Source organism: Musca autumnalis, unplaced genomic scaffold, assembly GCF_047663935.1.
Source record: "Musca autumnalis isolate F117 unplaced genomic scaffold, ASM4766393v1 scaffold_2, whole genome shotgun sequence".
NCBI lineage: Eukaryota > Metazoa > Arthropoda > Insecta > Diptera > Muscidae > Musca > Musca autumnalis.
The window spans coordinates 260,024,850-260,046,150 of NW_027411755.1; the positions used below are offsets into that span (position 1 = coordinate 260,024,850).

The 21,301-nt window shown below is 36.8% G+C and overlaps 1 protein-coding gene across 1 annotated transcript in view; it reads right to left on the bottom strand.

Annotated features, from left to right (window-relative positions):
• The window catches only part of Drgx (Dorsal root ganglia homeobox), a 165,294-nt gene that overhangs the window by 2,715 nt on the left and 141,278 nt on the right, over positions 1–21,301 (bottom strand). The window contains exon 7 of the mRNA XM_073964688.1: positions 3,907–4,094. Within this exon, the coding sequence (XP_073820789.1) occupies positions 3,907–4,094 (188 nt within the window). The remainder of the gene's footprint in view (positions 1–3,906; positions 4,095–21,301) is intronic.

A 21,301-nucleotide genomic window follows, 5' to 3' on the forward strand; every position in this document is an offset into this window, starting at 1 on the left:
AACTTTTTATACCCTCCACCATAAAATATTCTTTAGTAAAATGGAATAATAAGTTTCCTTTCCACAATTTTCCTTTCCTGTCCACATTTATTCGACCACGGATACCCTTAAATGCCTAAATTATCTGATCTAATCTAAAAAATGTGTTCAACCTGGTGGTACCTTTTTGACAATCTACTATCTTGACAATTTTTGGTGAAAAAGTTTTGTAACTGCAGGGATCCTCAAATGTCAAATCACGGGTAGTTCCGTCAAACAATGTTGCTAAGACCTTTGAAATAGCAAAAATCGGGAGGTACCGTTATATGGGGGCTATACCAAAACATGGACCTATGTTGCTGATTTTTAGTAAAGAAGTTTCGTGAGCATTGACGTCCTCAAATGTCAAATTACAGCTAGTTTTGTTGGAGATTTTGGCTAAAATACTCAAAATACCGAAAATCGGGAGGACCGCTATAAGGGGGCTATATCAAAACGTCGGCCGATATAGCCCATCTGCCTATGGCAAAAATAGACTCTGGTGCAAAAAACATTGCTCCCTAGCTCAATTATTGTGGACGCTAGAGTGATTAGCCCAATTGCTTAATTAGAGTGCTCCTTGTTCCGATAACATAACAACACAATGGCAAAATATTGTCCACTTCATGCAAACAGCCACAAAATCCATACTTGGATTCCAGAGACCTCCACAAAGGAATTCATGGTATGACCAGGAGTGTCGTGCTGCTACCGAAGAGAAAAATACGTCATATATCGCTACCTTACAATCAGGAGCAACGCGTAGCGCACGAGAGAGATATCGAGAGAAAAGGAGAGAAGAGAAACGTCTTTTCCGCAAGAAAAAGAGAGAAATGGAAAAGCGGGAGTGTGAAAAAATCGAGATGTACAGGAGTCAGAATGAAGTCCGATAATTCTACCAAAGAGTGAAATATCAAACAGATGGCTTTGGTACAGACACATCCTCCTGTAGAGACCAGCAAGGTAATCTGGTAACAGATACAGATAGCGTGCTTAGGATATGGAAGGAGCATTTTTCCAATCTGCTGGTATCCAATAGTAGCGAAGACGATGATACCACAGATCCAATCCCAGAAGATGGTATAGAATGTATACCGCCCGGCCAAGATAAGGTAAAAACAGCAATCAACCGGCTGAAGAATAATAAAGCAGCAGGAGCCGATGGCTTACCAGCCGAGCTGTTTAAAACCGGAGGCGACGCGCTGATAAGGTGTATGCATCAGCTAGTTAGCACCATCTGGCAGGAAGAACGCGTACCCGACGATTGGAACCTGAGCATCCTGTGTCCCGTCCACAAGAAAGGAGTTAAGACCGTATGCTCCAACTATAGGGGCATAAGTCTTCTCCCTATTGCCTATAAGATAGTGTCAGGGATATTGTGCGAACGACTAAAGCAAAGGGTCAACGAAATAATTGGACCATACCAATGTGGCTTTAGACCTGACAAGTCCACCATTGACCAGATATTTACCCTGCGGCAAATCCTTGAGAAGACCCAAGAGATGCAGATCGACACATATCACCTTTTTGTCGATTATAAAGCACCTTTCGACAGTCCCCTCCGATCAAAGGTATTCCATGCAATGTCTGAATTTGGTATCAACGCAAAGCTCATCCGGCTTTGTAAGATGACTTTAACTGACACCAGGTCATCAGTTAAAATTGGAAAGAACCTCTCCGAACAGTTTAGTACCAAAAGAGGTTTCAGACAAGGAGACAGCCTTTCGTGTGACCTATTCAACATTTTGCTGGAAAAGGTAATACGAGATGCAAATGTCAAAAGAAATGGAACGATCTACACCAATTGTTTCTTGCTTATGCTGATGACACAGACAACATAGGACGATCAGTAAAGGAAGTAACTGATACCTTTAGGAAGGTCGAAGAAGAATCTGCGAAAGTGGGTCTGGCGGTAAACGGCAAAAAGACCAAATTGATGGTGTCGACGCGCAAAGCGTCCATAGAGCTCGGACCAACTGTGGAAGTTGGTACCTATAATTTTGAGATAGTTAAAGACTTCGTCTACCTCGGCACTGCCATAAACACAACAAACAACATCAGTTGTGAAATAAGAAGAAGAATTGTATTGGCCAACAGTAGTGAGATTCTCTAACTCATTTTTTGAGTTATCGACAAAAATCGCTAAAATTAAAATGCTTATAATTTCAGCAATTAACGATGTTTGTCGGTAAGTTAGCGACGAATAAAAAGTAGTCGTAAAGTTTTACCGATATCAACAGTGATGTTAACTTTTATTTGAATTTTTCATTCATAATTTTGCGTTTTAATTTTAACGATTTTTGTCGGTAACTCAAAAAATGAGTTAGAGGATCCCACTACAGATGCTACTATGGTTTAAATAAGCAATTTAAAAACAAAGCCACATCTCGTCAAACAAAAATAACACTATACAAAACGCTGATACTACCCGTGCTAATGTATGGCTCCTAAGCATGGGTACTTGCGCAAGCAGATAAGACAGTGCTTGGTGTGTTTGAGAGGAAAATTCTTCGAAAGATCTACGGGCCGATTTACTTTGACGGTGAATATCGACGTCGTATGAACCACGAGCTATATCAGCTATACAAAGGCATGAACATAGTTAAACGTATCGAGATACAACGATTGCGATGGCTAGGCCATGTTATAAGAATGAGTGATGATGAACCCGCTAAAAAGGCGTATAAATACGGGCCGCATGGAGGTTCTCGCAGATCTGGAAGGCCAAAGCTTCGTTGGAGCGAACAAGTGAAACGAGATATCACAAAGCTACATATCCCAGATTGGGAAAATACAGCAGCAAACAGAGAGGATTGGAGATTTTTTCTTAGTTCGGCTTATGGAACAAATGTTCTGTAAAAGGCCAGCTAAGTAAGTAAGTAATATGGTGGAGGGTATAAAATAAGGAAATAAGGGAATACATCTTAGAAAGGACACGGAATACATCTTAGATTATAACGCCGCCATCTATACGTGAACTTTGGCGATATTGTCGATTATGCGATAAATATAAATTTCTTATCATACTTCTAGGCTGATGTTTAAATATATGTATATCTTGAGTAGGAAAGAGATTAGATACTTTTATGAATCCTATATTTCCTTGGATAATTTTTAATTTTTTTAATTCAAAAGCCAAAGGTACAACTTACTAAAGGCCTACCTGCCCTTAAAAAAATACCTAATATAATTTCTTTCAAAGAAAAAATTCCATTAGTCTTAGGGAATTTCTAAAACATGTTCCTGTTCTGTCTGTTGCTGTCTAGCAGCTAATTTAACTAAAAGCTTTAAAAATCAAAGGCTGTCAATTAGAATTTCTATCTGCCTGTGAGTGTCGGATAGAAGAGTTGGGGTACGCTCTCGCTCTCTAGGAAACAACAAAATCAATCGATAAAGCTTTTCTTTTGACGACATTAATTGCATTTGATGTCGTGGAAAGTTATCTATCGACTTTGATTGAGTTCGTTCGTTTGTCCTGAGTGTGACAGGCAAACAACAAACAGACAACCAGGCTGGCTGGGACGGCAGGTTGTTTTTGGTCTATTACGAAATGCATAACTGATTGACAAATTTTACCAATCTGGGGTTTTCCATCATCCAACCAAGGATGACGATGATGAAATTTTAATAAAATCATCATCCATGCTTTCCATTTTTCTCCTCCCTCCATCACTTCTGAGCTCTAAAAAGCCAGAAGTTTGCCTGCATGTTGTGCTTAGTTAGTAGTCCTTGTTTCGTTAGGGAGGATTTGTGTGTGTTTTTTGCCGAAATATCTATCATCTATGTGTCGTTGGGCCTATTAGTTTGAGTTTGCGAGTGTGTGTGTGTGTGTGTTTTAGAACGAAAAATCAAAACCATATCAAATATCCATAGAACAACAATTATTACCTTTCAAACCGGGAAACAGTGGCTGCTGTGAAAATTGAGAGCTCAACGAGGCCAAATGTGGTGGCAAGAACAGTGAAGGTGCATGATTTGCTCGAGCTGCTGCTGCGGCGGCTGCTGCTGAGGCACTGCTGGCAAGGGATGTTGGTGGCGGCGGTACTTCATTTAAAACCGGTCGGAAACCACAATTACTGCAAATGAGAAAGAGAAAAGTTAAACAATTTAGATATTTAAAATTGAAAACTGTTTTAACGGTTAAAGCTTTGAGTAACATTATTCAATATAAACGAAGTTCTTTATAACGAATTGTCTTATAGACCAACAATATGAATTTACACAATAAGTAATATCTTTATAAGGGGTTATGTTCCATTTTTCTTTTCCAACAGCTACGTTATATATGAGATTGACTGTATCCTCTTTCAATAAGTTGTCGAATAAATCGGACTGAATGTACCTTAATGTTTTGAGGAACCCCGATACCTAAATAAGTTCATAATAATATTTATTCTAAATGTTTACAGTACTAATTCTAAATATTGTGATTTTTATGGATTTATTACACCACAAAAAATCTTCAAATTCTTTTCAATATATTCCCCCTTCTCTCCCTGCTGAACAAAAGTTACATCATTTTATGAAAAGGCCTCTATAATTTTATTAAAACTCTGTAATTCATCCATCATCATCTTCATTGATTTGCGCTGGGAATATTCCCGCTTTTATCAGTTAATGGATGGATATTGCAACAATACAGAACCCGCATTCAACACCACAAACAACAACAACGACGACGACTTCTTCATACCATTGTTTCATATTTTTTATGATTAAATAAAAAACGCCAGAAAAAAACCCAATCCAAATCGTGTCAATTATAATGTTTCCAATTAAACAATTAAAGACACCCGTTCTTGTGAATTGTGAAAAATGTTTGGAATAAAAAATATGAAACAGGGTTTTGCATGCAAACGAAACATTAAAAAAACAAAACAAAATGTTTTAAAGGCATGGAAGGGGGGAAGGGGTCCTCTTAAATGATGGTAATCCCATATCATGTTTTTTTGTTTTGTTTTTCTCTACTTTAACGATATGCTGAAATGAGGAGCAAATGCGGCTGCAATTGTTTCCCTTGACTATGAAATGCCAAGCTGTTCTTCGGTTTGGTGCTCCGTTTTGACATGCCTCCCATAAATATCATTTGTCGCTGCCAGAGTCCGCATTGTTCTGTGTCCCTCTCTTAATTAATTCTTAATTGAAGAAAATTAAAATATTTTTACTGTCTAATTGTATTTATTAATAAACATATCGTTCATCGGTCATGCATAATCATTCTGATGACATTAACCAACAAATGAACCCTTTTGTTTACAGTGGTTTTGTTATAACGAAGAAGAAGATTGAGTGGGAGAGAAAACCCTACACACATATGAATGAAGACTCCAATAAAAAAGAAAGGTTTTATGATAGCAACAGACGATTGAGCTGTATTGCAAATGTTAAATATATTTTATAAACAGATTCGGCAAGGTTTATTATTGGAACAGATTTGCCATCAAAAGAGCGGTGCAGTAAGTAAAGAAAAAGATCCTGATTTTAATTTATGTATATTTTACAAAGTCCCCTATACGTCAAATTTAACATTATCATTTGGCTAGTTGTTTGAGGTGGTATATTGGTGAGCATACTTTAGGCATATTTCCAAGCAAAATCGTGAAAACCTAAAACAACCCTAAAATTGTGAATTTTTTGTCTAAATTTGAACTTTTATATCTCTAAAACGGTAAATCATACGAAAATATCATAGAAATCAATCTTATGGAGAATTTTCACAGCTACAACATTTTCTTTAGGCCCATTTAAATAGGATTCGCAGTTTCCGAGCAAAATCCGAAAAGAACCCCAAAATATGTGTACTGAAATCGCGATTTATTTGAAAATCCCTCCGGCGATTTTTTTTGTTTCTTGATATTTCTCATCTATGAGCATTGTAGTTTCAGAATCTGCAAAAACTTCCCAGGTGTAAGCATCTTCCATTTAAATTTGGTTAAGCCGCACCGTGTAAGGTGATAGGTTGGAAATTCAGTGGAATAATTAATTAAGGCATAAGCCGAGGACATTGACCAATTACACGTAAAAAAAACTTTTCAAAGTTTCGTAGAGTCTTTGGATTTGGCTTTTTTATATACTTTTCTGTTGTTTGAAGAAAGGATTATTACAATCAATATTATTACAATATATTTTATTTCTCGGATGGCAATAATTTTGTAAACATTTTAGATCATGTTTGTGGAGACCATTCATGTCCAAAAATTTGTCATTTCAAAATTTCATAATTTCAATGCATAGGTAACGTTACCGGGTCGAAAACGGCCGTGTTACTTACACCAAGGAGTTTGCCTGGTTGATCGTTGCCAATGTGTTAACAATTTTAAAACACTTATATGTGGCAATGCTTATACGAAATCATGAATGAAAATCACCAATGTTACCACATGTTTTTAACATTTACACGCTTCGGTAAATGACACGTAGAAATTACCAAACGCGTAGGTAAAGATAACAAATAGGTAGCTACCTACCCGGTTACCTAGGGCTAGAAATTACGGACATCAATAGTTTTTTTTTCGTTATGTCACCTAAATAATGGTTTTCGACCCTAATTATGTTATGGCGAAATCTGTTTCAGACAATTATGAGTACATTTACAGCCTATTTCTATGTCGAAACGAAAATGTGTGCGAATGAAACATGCCCAAACTTTTGTGTGTTTTTATACCCTCAGTATTTATGCCAACGAAGGTACATATGTATATACACTTTCATACGGGCAAAATGTGCAAGTATGTTTGGACGAAATGTGTTTCAGACAATTTAGAGTTGATTTAGCCATGTCCGTCCGTCTGTCTGTCTGGCTGGAGCGCACGATAACTCTCGAACGGATCAACCGATTGGCTTTTCGTAATATTTTGTCCGAATTTAGTTTATGTTCGAAAATGGGTTATATCGGTCCACTCCTGCCGGTACCTCCCCTGCAAAAGTTCGGAAATGTTTGGAGAATTTGTGCGTACGATAACTCTTGAAGGAATTAACCGATTTGATCCATACTTTGCACATCGTAAAATTTCTACCAGACTTGGAAGATGTTCCAATATGGACTCAATCGGTCCATTCCTTCGGGTACCTCCCACACAAAATTTCGGAAAAGTTCAGTTTACGACCTGCTTTCGAATCGCTTTGATATTTGTTGTAGCAACTTGTATTCACTGCCCCCCATACGACGGTACAGGTTTCATCAGGGGCAACTCCATACTTTCTGAGAAAATAGCCTGAACGTTACAAAAATCCCCCTATGACACCGTGTGTAGTGGTTGGAGCGCAAGATAACTCTCCAACGGATTTGCCGATTTGGTCCAAAATGTGGCTTTCGTAATATTTTGTGCAAACTTAGTTTAAGTTCGAAGATAAGCCATATCGGTCCACTCCTTCAGATACTTCCCCCACAAAAGTTCAAAAATGTTCGGAAAAATTGTGCGCACGCCAACAAAGACTTGCATTCACTGACCCCCTTTACGATGGTACAAGTTTTTCCAGGGGCAAGTAAATACTTCCTAAGAAAATAGCCCGAAAGTTGTAGTGGCTGGAACGCACTATACCACTCGAACTGGTCAACCAATTTGGTCCGAAATTCGGCTTACATCATATTTTGGCGAAATACCAGTCCACAACTTCCAGTACTTCCAGCCAAAATTTTAAAAAATTCCACTGAAATTGTATGCACGATACATGTTCTTGTAGGGGGTAACCAATTTGGTCTAAGCTTTGGATCTTCTAATATTTTTTCCAAATTTAGTTTAACTTCTAAAATGGCCCATATTGGTCCTTAAGATACTTTCCCTGCCAAAGTTCAACATTTTTGTTTAAGTGCAGTTTAGGGCCTGTTCGAAGATCCTTTGGAAATGTATACCGATGCTATTCATTGTGGTCCTACATACAGCGATATTATGTTTTCCGTGGACAAGTTCATGTTTCCTGACATACTGGTCCAAAAGTTATACGATGACCCACTGAAATGGCTGGTAGTGGCGATATCATCGAAAAGATATGACTCCCAAAATAAGATCACTTTCATAATGGACTATGTCGGTCCATTCCATTTTTGTCTGTAAGTTCAAATGTGTAAAAAGGGCCACAAAATTCTGAAAAGACCCTAAACACATTCAATTTGTCCGTAGATGAAAGTTTCAATTCACATAGGCTGTCTCTGTCGGCAAAGCAGACTGATAATTTTTTACTTGTTTTTCCATTTCTCTCTAAATTCTGCGAATGGTTTCTCTCGAAATAATGACAGTAATTTGCATTGCGCTAACATGTTTCAGCCCGAATACGATATTTTGCGTTAGTTCGAACTTTATAAACTCGGGTGCGAACCTTTGCTGCGACAAGGTAGTGATTCGAGTTGATCTGTGCTGCTACAATCGATCGTACATCCAACACATCCGATAAACATCTTTCATCCATCACCTTGCTTATTTCCTTTTTCATGGTAATTTTTTTCAGGTTGGTTTCATACAAAGCACTTTGGGCCCACTTACAGGTTTTTTGAGGCAACAAGTCACTAAAAGCAGATGGGTCTTTCAAATTTCGTTCCGATGTTTATAATAAGCATAAAAATACATCTGCAAAATTTGGTAGGAATAGGTTCAGATATAGATGTAGCTTTCTAATATATGTTTCATCCGATTTTATATTTAAGCCGCACAAAGGCCACAATTTGCATCCGATCGCTTTAAAATTTGATATGGTAAATCCTGTTCTATTTAGAAACACGTCCGGAAAATTTGATTCTGATCGGTTCAGGTCTGCCATGATGTTAGAAATAGAAATCCTCGGAAATGGCTGGACCGAATTTTATAAATTTTTTTTTGTAGATTATTTAGGTCTGAGAATAGATCGTAAAGTAGTTTTTATACCGAAAAATGGAAAAGAGGGACCCTCCACTAAGGGTTTTAGCCAAACTCGAAATCTCAGAGATAATTAGACGTATTGGTACACAAAACAATAGTTATTGTGAACTCTATCATTATTTGATGTTTTAGAAATAGAATACCGCGATCGCGTCCGATTTTTGAAAACTTTGTAATTACACGTTAAGATCTCGAAATCTAGTAAGTTTTTGTAGTCCCAGTTACTAAATTTGAAGATAGAGAATATTGAAGATTTCAATGCTTTGTATAACTCGAATAAGATTACTATCAAATGTGGCGACTAGTGTCATATTAAGCATCATTCAGTCCCAGCCCAGTTCAATACTTTAACATATCCACATTTTTAAATGTCACGACAGGCTTCTATAAGTTCCCAGGTCCATCCGTCGATAATTTTTCTACACATGTATTACTCATTATTATCTTCTACCACATATATATAGTTTCGCGAATACGTCGCGATACCGAGAGTTCTACTCCAAAAAAACATATATACTACACCTAAAACTCATCACATGTCTACGCCAACAATTCTTTATCATTTCTTCTTTATTTCTTAATTAAAATTAATTAGAATACCTTTCCACGTATTTTCCATTTAATTATTTAATTATGTCTACAATGTTTAATTATCGAGCGAAACAATTTTGTTCTTCCTTTGATAGAATATTACACAATTTTACAATGTAAGATGTACTGTCTTTGACATCATGGTATCTGATCATTGAGCGTTGTCAGATTGAAAGGTTTTTCTTATTAAGAATCTAATTCCGTTACTATTTTATTCATGTATATGACTTGAAAAATATACTTTTTGTCTCGGAAACCTGTCGTTGGGCCCATAGTGCAAAGGCAAGATAATATGGAATTGCTCAGGGTTTATTAAACCGCTCTTAATAATGTCGACTCCATTGTCTTAGTATTTATGGTATGTTAACCTTATCTGAAAACAATGCTGTTCTGGAAACTCCTTTGATGAGTGAATCGAAAAACCTTATATTTATATTTTTCAGACCGTTTAAATCATTTACCTCAATATTTCCTAAATTTTTTTGGCTCCTTAAATTGTTAATTATAGAGATTATACTGTACTACTAAAAATTATGTCTTAGTGCCTAAACGGAAAAGACTATTTTAGAGATCAGTTATAAAACATCCCTGAATCATAACTCGTGCCAGCCCTTGTCCTAAATTGTATTTTTGAAACCTTTTCATTTTTGAATGACATTCTATGAAATTCCACCACAAACATATTCACTTAAATGCAATCAACGCCTAACTTTTGAATTTCGACATTTCTGAAAGCAAAAAAGTTTGACTTATTTGAAAATTGTTCTTCTTCTTTAAATTAATTAACAAAATTAAAAATTTTCACACAATAACTTTTTAATGAAGAAGAAGAAGAAAAAAACTGAAACTTTGGTAAAAAGATTTTCTTTATTTGGCAAGCCAAAAATAAATTAAAACTCAAACAAACGTCAACGAAAAAAAGAAAACATTAAAACGCGCCACAATGCCTTTAGGCCAAGTACATGGTTAATCAGCAAAATGAAATGGAAGTTTGGAGAATGGAAAAAACAAATTCGAATTACTCTCCTACATGAACAGAAAGGACATTCATCCCATATGTATAAGTGTGTATGTATGTCCTGTACGTGTTTGAGGGGAGTTAAATTTAATTTCCGTTTGTTGAAATTCATGGAATATTCATGGCTAAAAACAACAACAACCAACTGGCTGTCTCACTCACACAGCTACATAACATAAATCCCAAATTCTTTACGCATATTTATACAATGCCTCCTCTTTTCTCTTTCCCTCTTCGAAAGATATGCGTGGCTGAAGGCCAGAGTGGAGTAATGGTTCTGAAAAAAGTTCCTACATTTCAACGGCGTTCGGCGTTGTCATCATCCTTATTGCGTGGCGTGGCGTTGCGTTGCTTTTTCTGTTAATTACTTAATGAATAATTAAATATTGGCTTAATTTGGTTATTAAAATTTTCGTCGGTATCCGACACAGCACAGAAGTTGCAAACCAAATAAATTACATTCCCAGCAGCGTCAGCAGCTGTGTTAAAGCAAAGATGTTAATGAGGTTGGAGATTTATTTTTATTTTTGGTTGTTTGATTGGCTGGCGGAGGCTCCTTGCAATTTTCGTAAATTGAATCAAGTTAAAATTGTTGTAATGATACAAGATATTAACGGAATGGTGAAAATCAAAATCATTATCACCACCACGTTTTCTCTCGCTCTCACCATCCATCGTTTATGCATGTTGTATGCAAAGTTAATTTTTTATAAAATTAAATTTAATTGTTAATTAGAAAAGCTTGTGTGAATAATCACATGTTATATTTTTTGTTTATTAAAAATTTGCTTGTGTTTCTGTTGCCATGAGGATTTCATGTTTTCTTTCCTCCAGACCCATTCAGTTACTTATACAAGCATACATATACATACATGGTAGAGAGTGAAATACTCAAGTTTTGAGTGCAACTGACTTTGGGCCTAAAGCCAAAATTAGTCGTTTTTATCTGACATTGCCTGTGTGCTTAGAAGCTATGGGAGCTGTGCAATGGAAAGGCACACTGCACACTGAGCTTGAACATCAACATGATGTTGTTGGACGACAAGGATACTTGTTTTTGCTTTCAAGGGGTCTTCCATCTCTCTCATACTACATGCACTGCTATACACCAAGATACTCTTACGATGAATGTGCACATGGGAAAATTTAATTACAACCAAAGGATGAGTGCTTAATTAGACGCAAATAACATTTTCGTTTTTACTCTCAAGTCTCGAGAAAATGCAATAATTTCTAGACTCGGCTCCCCGCCCGCACCACTTGGCTGCAATACTCTTTTTACTTAAGGCAATATAAAATGCAAGAAAAAAATGCACACAAGCCAAAGACCGTATGGTACGACTACTGACTAACTGCAGGAGAAAACGGATTCCATTTCATATGAGAAGAATACGAAGAAGAAGAAAAACTGAAAATTCTTGACAAATGCAATTATTTTGCTAAAAACGTAAAGAGAATTAAAATGGGGCAAAACCAAATTCTATCTAATGAAAGTAAGAGAAAAGGACAAAAAACTCCTGTCAAATCTTCTATGCGTTCATTTGAAGATGAAAAAAAAAACAGATTTTATTAAAATTCCAAAATTATAACTAAATTTTTGTTGGCCACCAATGTTTCCCAGGTTGTAGTTCTTTTTGTTTCTTTCTTCAAACTTCATTTCATATTCTCTTTTCCTCCTTGCATAACCAAACAACCAAAATTGAAATTGCCAACAAGTAAGTCAGCCAACCATTTGGAATACAAATTCAAGTCTCCGTTATTATAATTCCATTTGAAAGATAAATGATGATGGCGGACCATAAAAAAAAAACAGCTGGAAAACAAAATCTACCGCGAAGTATTTCCACGTTGTGGCCAGTGCAATCAAAAGAAAAAAAAACGGAGATAAGATTCAATGGAAAGATAAGAGAAAAAACTTGTGTCTTTTTAAAATCTGCGGAATTTTCACAAATGAAATTTACATTTGTGGTTTAAATTTTTTTGTAAGGAATTACAATTACAAATTGTTTGTGTGTGTTTGCCACAAGAAGACAGGGAGCGCGAAAATCACAGCGAAACATAAATGTCAGCTAAATAGGATTAACGTAAAAATCCCTCAAATGTTTGGTTGACAGCCAAAATAAGGTCCAAAAGTTTATAAAATGAGAATGGCATGTGTGTTAACAACATATGTATTTTTTTTTAAATAAATTACAATGATACCTAACACATGACGCGACGTACAAAAATATTCACCTAATTCCCACGGCACCGCTATCTGAGCGTCCACATTACCCAAATATGTTATCACCGAAATCCAGTTAAAACAAAAATCGCGATGAAAATATTAAAACAAATAATTGTTTTTCTAAAAACAATATATTTTATGTTTTGTTTTGTATTCGAAATTAAACACACAAAATATAACAATACAAAATATATTATACGTTCTGTCAAAGTAGAATTTGTTCAACTTTTGATGTTATACGCTTGACGTATTTCGGTAGTATTCATAAGAATAAATGTGTTCAATTTTGTGGTGCAAAACACTTTGGACGCACGGGCGTTATTAGGTATGGGGGTTAGAAAATAGCAAAACAAAAAAATAATGCTCTGTTTCAGAACCGGAAATAGTCCACTATTTTGAATTTTTTACAAATTGTTTTTTTTTTCTAACTTCTAATTTTTGTCAATTTAATCCAAAAATCTTATATATAAGTGGATTGAAATGAGTTCCAAATTCAATAGAGCTCTCTCTATAAGCTCACGAGTATTTCTCTTTCATACAGTATCGTATGCAGACGTCAGGTCCGTGAAGAACGGCGACTAGGGTGTCCAAAACCGAAACCGGTTAATCAGTTAATCGGTTTTGAGTTAAAAAACCAAAACCGGTTTTCGCCAAAAACGTAATTTTGTATACGTACTATCACACGTTAGTTTGAATGACGTTACTCATACGTTTTTGAATTACTACAGTAAACTAAGAACTTGTCGAGTTTACGGTTGTAAAGGGTAACGATAACAAAATGCATGCTTGATTCTGGCACGATAATTTGAGATTCTCAACACAAGAGGGAGAATCTATACTTATTAAAATCTAAACTTAATTCCTTTGGTACACAATTTTATTTACTATTGTTAGAGCGCAATTTCAGTCTTAATTTTGATGTCCCCACTTTGAGTGTGAATGTCAAATAATAGGGATATTATGAGATAATTATATAATAACGAAGTCGTTATACTTAATTTACCCCTTACTTATTAACTTGCTTAGCTGGCCCATTACAGAACATTTGTTCCATAGGCCGAACTAAGAAAAGATCTCCATTTCTCTCTATTTGTTGCTTTGCACTCTGGAATACCGCGCCTTTTCATCTCGTCATCCACTTGTTTGTGCCATCTATTCCTTGGCCTGCCAATTCTGCGTGCACCGCCAAGCGGTCCGTATTTATACACGCCTTTTTAGCGGGTTCATCATCGCTCATTCTTATGATATGGCCTAGCCAACGCAATCGCTGCATCTCGATACGTTTAACTATATTGATGTCGTTGTATAGTAGTTACAGCTCGTGGTTCATACGACGTCGATATTCACCGTCAACGCAGATGGGTCCGTAGATCATTCGAAGAATTTTTCTCTCAAACACACCAAGCAGGCTTCGGAGCCATACATCAGCACGGGTAGTAGCAGTGTTTTGTAGAGCGTTATTTTTGTTTGACGAGATGTGGCTTTGTTTTTAAACTGCTTACTTAAACCAAAGTAGCATCTGTTGGCCAATACAATTCTTCTTTTTATTTCACAACTGATGTCGTTTGTTGTGTTTACGGAGGTGCCGAGGTAGACGAAGTCTTTTAATACCTCAATATTATAGGAACCAACGTCCACAGTCGGTCCGAGCTCAATGGACGCATTGCGCGTCGACACCATCAACTTGGTCATCTCACCGTTTACCACCAGACCTACTTTAGCAGATTCTCCTTCGACCTTCATAAAGCTATCAATTACTTCTTTTACTGATCGGCCCATGATGTCTATATCATCAGCATAATCAAGTAACATGTGACTATTGGTGTAGATTGTGCCACTTCTTTTGACGTTTGCCTCTCGTATAACCTTTTCCAGCAGGATGTTGAAGAGATCACACGAAAGGCTGTCTCCTTGCCTGAAATCTCTTTTGGTACCAAACTCTTCGGAGAGGTTCTTTCCTATTTTAACTGACTTCAACTGACACGATAAAATCATTTTACAAAGCCGAATGAGCTTTGAGGGGATATCAAATTCAGACATGGCTTGGAATACCTTTGAACGCAGCGGGCTGTCGAAGGCTGCTGCTTTATAATTGACAAAAATGTGGTAGGTGTCGATCTGCATCTCTTGGGTCTTCTCCAGGATTTGCCGCAGGTTAAATATCTGGTTAATGGTGGACTTGCCAGGTCTAAAGCCGTATTGGTATGGTCCAATTATTTTGTTGACCATAGGCTTTAGTCGTTCGCACAATATCCCTGACACGATCTTGTAGGCAATAGGAAGTAGACTTATGCCCCTATAGTTACAGCATACAGTCCTATCTCCATTCTTGTGGACGGGGCACAGGATACTCAGGTTCCAATCGTCGGGTACTCGTTCTTCCTGTCAGATGGTGCTAACTAGCTGATGAATACACTTTATCAGCGTGTCGCCTCCGGTTTTGAACAGCTCGGCTGGCAAGCCATCGGCTCCTGCTGCCTTATTATTCTTCAGCTGATTTATTGCTGTCTTTACCTCATCTTGGCTGGGCGGTATACATTCAATACCATCTTCTGGGATTGGGACTGTGGTATCTTCGTCGTATTCGCTGCTATTGGATACGAAAAGTTTTGAAAAATGTATCTGTATCAGTTACCATATTACCTTGCTGGTCTCTACAGGAGGATGTGCCTGTACCAAAGCCATCAGTTTGATGCTTGACTCTTTGGTTGAATTTTCGGACTTCATTCTGGCTTCCGTACATCTCGATTTTTTCACACTCTCGCTTTTCCATCTCTCTCTTTTTCCTGCGGAAAAGACGTTTCTCCTCTCTCCTTTTCTCCCTGTATCTCTCTCGTGCGCTACGCGTTGCTACTGATTGTAAAGTAGGCCTATATGTCGCATTTTTTCTCTTTGGTGGCATCACGACACTTCTGATCATACCATGGATTCCTTGGTGGAGGTCTCTGGTATCCAAGTATGGATTTTGCGGCTGTTTGCATGGAGTTAGAAATACTTTGCCATTGCGCTGATATGTTATCGGGATGAGGAGTGCTTTGATTAAGCAATTGGGCTAGTTGAGTGGAATATGCTGTGGCTATCTGTTGTGATTGCAGCTTACCGATGTCCAACTTTCGTGTTGTGTCTGACCGTACTTTGTTTGCTACGTTTAACCAGGTGCGTAACTTTGCTGCAACAAGGTAGTGGTCCGAATCAATGTTTGCGCCTCGGAACGATCGTACATCCAACACGCTCGATGAATGTCTTCCAGGTGCCCTTATGAATATCGAGATGAGTAAATCTGGTACTGCTAACTACCATGTTTTTTGCACCTGCAAAGTCTATCAGCCTCTTACCATTGTCATTGGGCCAAAGATATTCTCCTTTCCAATTTTGGCATTAAAATCGCCTAGAATGATTTTAATGTCATGGGCAGGGCAACGGTCATATGTTTCTTCTAAGCGCTCGTAAAATATATCTTTGGTCTGTTCGTCCTTTTCTTCAGTGGGAGCATGAGCGCAAATAAAGCTGATGTTGAAGAATTTAGCTTTTATTCGAATTGCAGCAAGTCTTTCATTCACTGGGGTAAAGCTGGATACAAGATGTTTTAGTCTCCGACTAACTACGAATCCGCAACCAAACTCATGCTTTATGTCATGGCAGCTATAATACAGTGCGTCACCTTTAGGTGTTGTTGTGACGCCTTTCCCAATCCATCGTATTTCCTGTATGGCAGTAATATCGGCCTTGTACTTTCAAGTACGTCTGTCAATGCGAAGACTGCACCTTCTCTATAAAGAGTGCGAACATTCCAGGTGCAGATTCGCAGATCATGGTTCTTAAAACGTTTGCGGGGTTCGTCAACTTTTGAGGGGTTTGTTTTTATTTTCTTTCATTATTTTAACAAGGGCATGTCGCACTAAATTACTAGTTATTCTATGACCACTAGAATAACTAGTTATTCTACGGCCACTGGAAGTTGAAAAGTAAGCAAGGTGATACAAAATATATTTTTTTAGAACAGTTTAGGTGGAATTTGTTTTACATTTCAACATACTTCATATTTTTATTTTATTTCGCCCCTTACTGGATTTGAACACACGAACTTCTGCTTTGTAGCCGAACACACTACATACTAGGCCACACACACGAACATTAAGGGTTGTTTCAATGTTTACATGTGCACTACCAAGTGTTCATTGGTTTTTTAACAAAAAGTACCCGGCCGGCGGTGAGCGTTGAACACACAACACTCTTATTTGTAGTCGGACACACTAGCTCTGTGCCACCGTACTCATAACTTAATAAGGAGTAATTTAAGTAGTTATTTTTGTTTACATTACTTGGTAATGGGTTACATAATGACTAAGTCCCAATTTACATTAGGCGAGTTTACTTGCGGCAATTGTCAGTTTGTAGGTGAGAGAGGGGGCTGAGAGGCAAACGGTTACCATATGCCTCACCTCTCTCTCCATCAAACTGACAATTGCCGCAAGTAAACTCGCCTAATGTAAATTGGGACTAACGGATCCGAAGTTTTGCTGGGTTATGAGATAGTTATATAATAACGAATTTGTTATGCTTAATTTACCCCTTGCCCCACATTTTTAATCAAATATTTATCAATTATGAACAATTTTGTAAAATAGATACAAATGCCGGGACGAGAAATGACGGGATTACGGAGAAGTTGCCTTCTTGACGACTGAAGTGTTTAAAGTTCATGCTGCACCTGGAATTAGTCCATTCAAAATGTCATCTTTTTCATTAACTCATCGTGGTGTATTTCGCTTTCATGTCCAAAGTTTCATTTTGCCCTCAGAATGGATCAACAATTCAGTAGATTTATCTCATGTTTACGATTGCATCTAGAAACTAAGCACAGTTCTGTGTTGGAATCTCGATTCATTTGGCGAAGTGGAAGCTACCGTAGTCGTAGCACTATTCAATTTATTTAAATTCAATACTTTTTCGAAGGGTGGATTTTCAAAAGCTGGATTCACATCTACTCACTAAGAGTGTACGCAGAATTTAATATTCTTCAGAACTTTGGTATTTTATCTACTCACTAAAATTGTCCGCAGAATTTAATATTCTTCAGAACTTTGGTCTTGGATTTGATAAATTGTCATTCACCATTAAGACACTAGGACTGCAGGCTAATTTTGCATGATCTGTAATTTTTTGTTGTTGTTTGACTAATTTACTATTAATGATCTAGTTTAAGTCCGACTTCAAAAAACATATTGTCTGGTATTCATATTTTATGTACTTATTTGTGCAGAACCTCTTTTACCATGCAACGTGGAGTTTTTTGTAGAAACTTATCTTGAACCGTGAACTTGCCTATTATGGACTTTATTAAATCCCTATGCTCCCCAAGTAGTTAATTGGAAATAAAGAAAGAAAGATTGAATCCTTTAATATATTTTTAACTGTGACATCTAAAGATTTCGTTATTTTCCTTCGCATTTCGCCCTGAAAGGTCTTGTTTCCAAATCAATATAGGTTTGCTGATGCAGATATTCTACGGCTAATATCATTGTCTACTTTTGCATTTTCGATTAGCACAGAACCAATATATATGAAATATATATATGAAATATATATGAAATATATATATGAAATACACATTTATGTATTTCGTTTTATTCTAATGTTCATGTTTTCTTGTTTTATATATTCCGCCCAAAAGTATACACTTCATCAATTGATTCTGACAACTCATTCGATAATGTTAAAGTATAGGTGGCGTCTTTATACAATCACTAGACAGCGGAATTTTATGCAACCCCTATTTTTGGTCCGATTCATGTCAAATTTTGGGACTGGGCATATTTTTGGCTTCTGATTACATTGCAATCGAAACATATGACATATGCAAAATTATGCAAAATGCATAAATTTTTGCATATGCAAAATTTATGCATTTTACATATTTTCTTATGCAACAAATATTTCAATAATAGGTACAAAAATGCCTATGTGTACAATTTTTCTGTTTAAAATTCTCTTCAGACAAGTCAATAAAATAGAGAAATGTATAACCACAGCCACAACCTTCAAAATACCGAAAATCGGGAGGTATCGTTCTATGGGGGATATATGAAGGCCTGAACCTAAGCCGACAAATTTTAGGAGGAAAGTTTTATACCCCCTGCGAAGACTTAATACCGAATTTCAGCCATTTCGGGTGGATATTGAGGGCACATCCTTCAAAATACCAGAAATCCTGAGGTACCGTTCTATGCGGGCTATATGAAAACGTGGACCTATACCGAAAAAATTCTGGGAGAAAGTTTAATACTGCAAATGAAGACTAAGTACTAAATTTCAGCCATTTTGGTGTAATATTAAGGCCACAACCTTCAAAATTCCGAAAATCGGGAGGTACCGTTCTATGGGGGCTATATGAAGGCGTGGACCTATACCGACAAATTTCAAGTGGAAAGTTTTATACCCACAACCATTGTAGAACAAATACAAGGTAAAGTTAATACTACAACAAATACAACTCAACAACAACCACATTGAAATTTGTTTTTGTTTGTAAACCTTAGTGTCAACGTAAATGTAAACAAAACAAGGAAATGTCTATAAATTATTGGAATTTAAAAAACAAATAATTTTTCACATTTGATTGAATATTTTGGAAAACATGAATGAAAACTCGTTAGATTTTCAATTTGAATGTTTCCATATCATTCCACTAAATGCATAATTTCTCACAGAAAGTAGAATACTTGCAAAATGTTTCGGGTCGCTGGTAATTCATTGAAAAAAGAGAAGCTGTTTCAATCATTTGCTTTTGAAAACAAAAAAGCACATGTTTATTAGGGCTTTATTCTTTTCAAGTTTAACAAAATACCACACATATTAACAAATATTGTACCGCTTCTATAACCGGTGTTTTAGTGTGCGGCATGTCGTTCGGACCTGGAGCAGGTTACATGTCAATGATATGAAGCCGTCTTTATGGGAAATAGTTTTTTTTTTCTGATGTATAAATTTGTTTTTTAAAAATATATATCCCTAATGTACATCGAACATAGAAATAAATACATAAAATGTCGTATGGAATTTGAACAACCCAGTTCAGTCAGCTGGGTATTGCTGCTACCTTTTCTTGTTCTACCATGACCCACAACGAAGACTAAATACCAATTTTCAGTCATTTCGGTGGGATATTAAGGCTACAATTTTCAAAATACCGAATATCGGTAGGTACCGTTCTATGGGGGCTATATGAAGACGTGGACCTATACCGAGGAATTTCTGGTGGGAAGTTTTATACCCCCAACGAAACCAAAATACCAAATTTTAGTCATTTCGGTGGGATATTGAGGCCACAACCTTCAAAATACCGAAAATCGGGAGGTTCCATTTCTATGGGGGCTATATGAAGACGTAGACCTATGCCGACAAATTTCAGGTGGAGCGTTTTATATCCCCAACGAAGACTAAATACCAATTTTGCATATGGTTTTGCATATGCTCTATTTATGCAGATATGTACAAATATGTCAAAATATGCAGGATATGCAGAATATGCAAAATATGCAAAAATTTCTGGGCCTAATTCGTTTTATTTTGTAATAAAACAAGTTTCTGTCTAATCAGATTTTCTCTACGACCATCCTAACCATATATGCATTTGCATAGGATTCCGCAGTCTAACAATCACACAACTCATGGAAACTCGCCAAGTTGCCACCAATAGTGTTCCTCCACCCACTTTCGCCTGGGCCTTGATGATCAGCAATTAAATTGCATTTTTATTTAAATGAATTCATGACAAACTAATGATTTATTTGACAGACCTCACAATGTTTTTTACATATTCGGAATCATAGATGATGACATCTATGCATATATTGTTGCAAAAAAAATTTGATAAATTATTCCATTGAACAAATAACAAGCAAAACGACATAGCAGCCAGCAACCACAATCAATACGATTATGAAGTTAAACAAGGGTATCTGCATGGTCATCACAGACAGAATCCTAGACTCAGACAATGTTCTACTCGACATTTATTGAGTGTTTGTGGTTTGTTTTGGCAAAATGTTTTTCTCTTCCTTGTGTCATTATATTTTGCATCATCATTTTGTCATGATTGGTTGGCACATTTTGTTTGCTTCATTGTTTATCCTGCCTACAACTATAACAACAACCTAGAAACATATTTTTGCCTTTTGGCTACGCATCTCCTGTCGCAGGGTCGACGCCTGCCGTTTTGCTCTCATTTCAGCGTGTTTTTTTTTTTGGTTGCAATGTCCTGTCGTGTTTTGGGTTTTTTATGACGACTGTTTTTTAGTGACTGAGTCTTCCTGTTTTTGTTTTTTTCTTATCAGGCTCCCCATCGAGCAACCCAAAGGCGTTAAGTCGGTAATATATTTTTCTGTCGCACTTCATTCATCAACAACATAAACCATACGCATCACATCCGATTTGTTGTTGTTTGTTTGTATATCATTAATAAATTGTTCTGTCATCCGTCCATCCATCCGACCAGCCAACCATCCATATGCACATATTTAGCCATGGACAATTTAATTCGTTATTTTGCAAATGCTGTCGAGTGTCGAGTTTGTTTGTGGGATTCCGATTGTG